A 1,223-nucleotide genomic window follows, 5' to 3' on the forward strand; every position below is an offset into this window, starting at 1 on the left:
ATCAAGTTTCTTCGCCATGGATAATCGTAGAAACACAGTGGAATCCATCGACGCGCGTGACCATGCTCAGGTCAAGGTGGGAGACGACAACCACTATAGTGCGCCTTTTGGACCGTGTCGCCTCGCAACAAGGAGCTGACACCAATCAGGTATTCCATTGCCTCTATTCTTCTCCCCTTGCGACTACCATGGCCATTATGCGTACTCGTCTCTCCGCGTCGTCCTGACTTTTGTGTCGCGACCAACCTTGCACGACAAGTTACGAGAGCAGATCGGCCCACCAAGAGCGGATGCGGATGGACAAGGCCCTCGAATCGCTGTGGTGTGGGGCATAGGCGGGGTCGGAAAATCCCAACTCGTCCTCGACTACCACCTACGACACCGACACGAATACAGCGCAAGCTTCTGGGTCGATGCGAGTCGGAAGCAAACAATCGACCGAGACTTCCTTGCCATCTCCAAGGTTCTCTTCAACGTGCCTGACAGCACCAAGGACGATGTCCGGGTCGAAGATGCAATCCTCGCCGTCAAAAAATGGTTTAGTGGCGGAAGTGGCCGCTGGATATTCGTCTTTGACGGTGCAGATAACATCGGCGAACCTGCATTAGAGGGGAATGTCGATATCACTCATTACTTCCCAGATGTGTCTAGCATCGACATTATTCTGGTCAGTCGCAGTGGCCGCGTCGCCAAAATGGTACACGAGCCCGTGCGAGTCGCAGAATTAGAAACGGAGCAGGCTAAACACCTTTTTTTGGCCCGCGCTGGGCTAGGACCGACTATTGCCAGAGATGCCATTGCAGAGGAGATTGTCACTACCCTCGGCTGCCTTGCCCTCGCATTGAGCCTATCCGGCACGTATGTCTCCAAAACTGCGCGACTGAAGAAGAACCTTGACGAGTACCTCAAGGAGTATCGCCAACGGAGGAAACAAATTCTATCTCGAAAGCCTGCGCTAGTCAAGGAGTACGGAGAGAGTGTTCTCACCACCTGGGAAACAACATACGATGCTATCGTGCAAGGTGGGGGTGCAGATGCCTCAAACCTGTTGACGCTGATAGGATTTATTAACTCCGAAGACATCTTCGTCCAGCTATTTGCTCCTCATATGCAGAACAGCAAAGTCGAGCGGGATCGGATTGGAGAGGAAAGTGCTATGTGGCACTACGGCATATTCGAGGATGGTGCTCCCGATATGTATGCGATTGAGGAATGCTTCGAAA

At 52.7% G+C, this 1,223-nt stretch overlaps 1 protein-coding gene across 1 annotated transcript; it reads left to right on the top strand.

The window, feature by feature from the left end:
* Positions 1-149: 149 nt before the first annotated feature.
* Positions 150-1,028, top strand: J7T54_001131 (uncharacterized protein; the record flags this gene model as incomplete). Its single annotated transcript, XM_051510753.1, has 1 exon — positions 150-1,028. A coding segment is annotated over one exon (879 nt), but the record flags the coding sequence as incomplete, so codon positions are not given.
* Between the last annotated feature and the right edge of the window lie 195 nt (positions 1,029-1,223).

The sequence above is a fragment of the Emericellopsis cladophorae genome (genome assembly GCF_022114955.1).
Source record: "Emericellopsis cladophorae strain MUM 19.33 chromosome Unknown NODE_254_length_1223_cov_143_134380, whole genome shotgun sequence".
In the NCBI taxonomy this organism is placed as follows: domain Eukaryota; kingdom Fungi; phylum Ascomycota; class Sordariomycetes; order Hypocreales; family Bionectriaceae; genus Emericellopsis; species Emericellopsis cladophorae.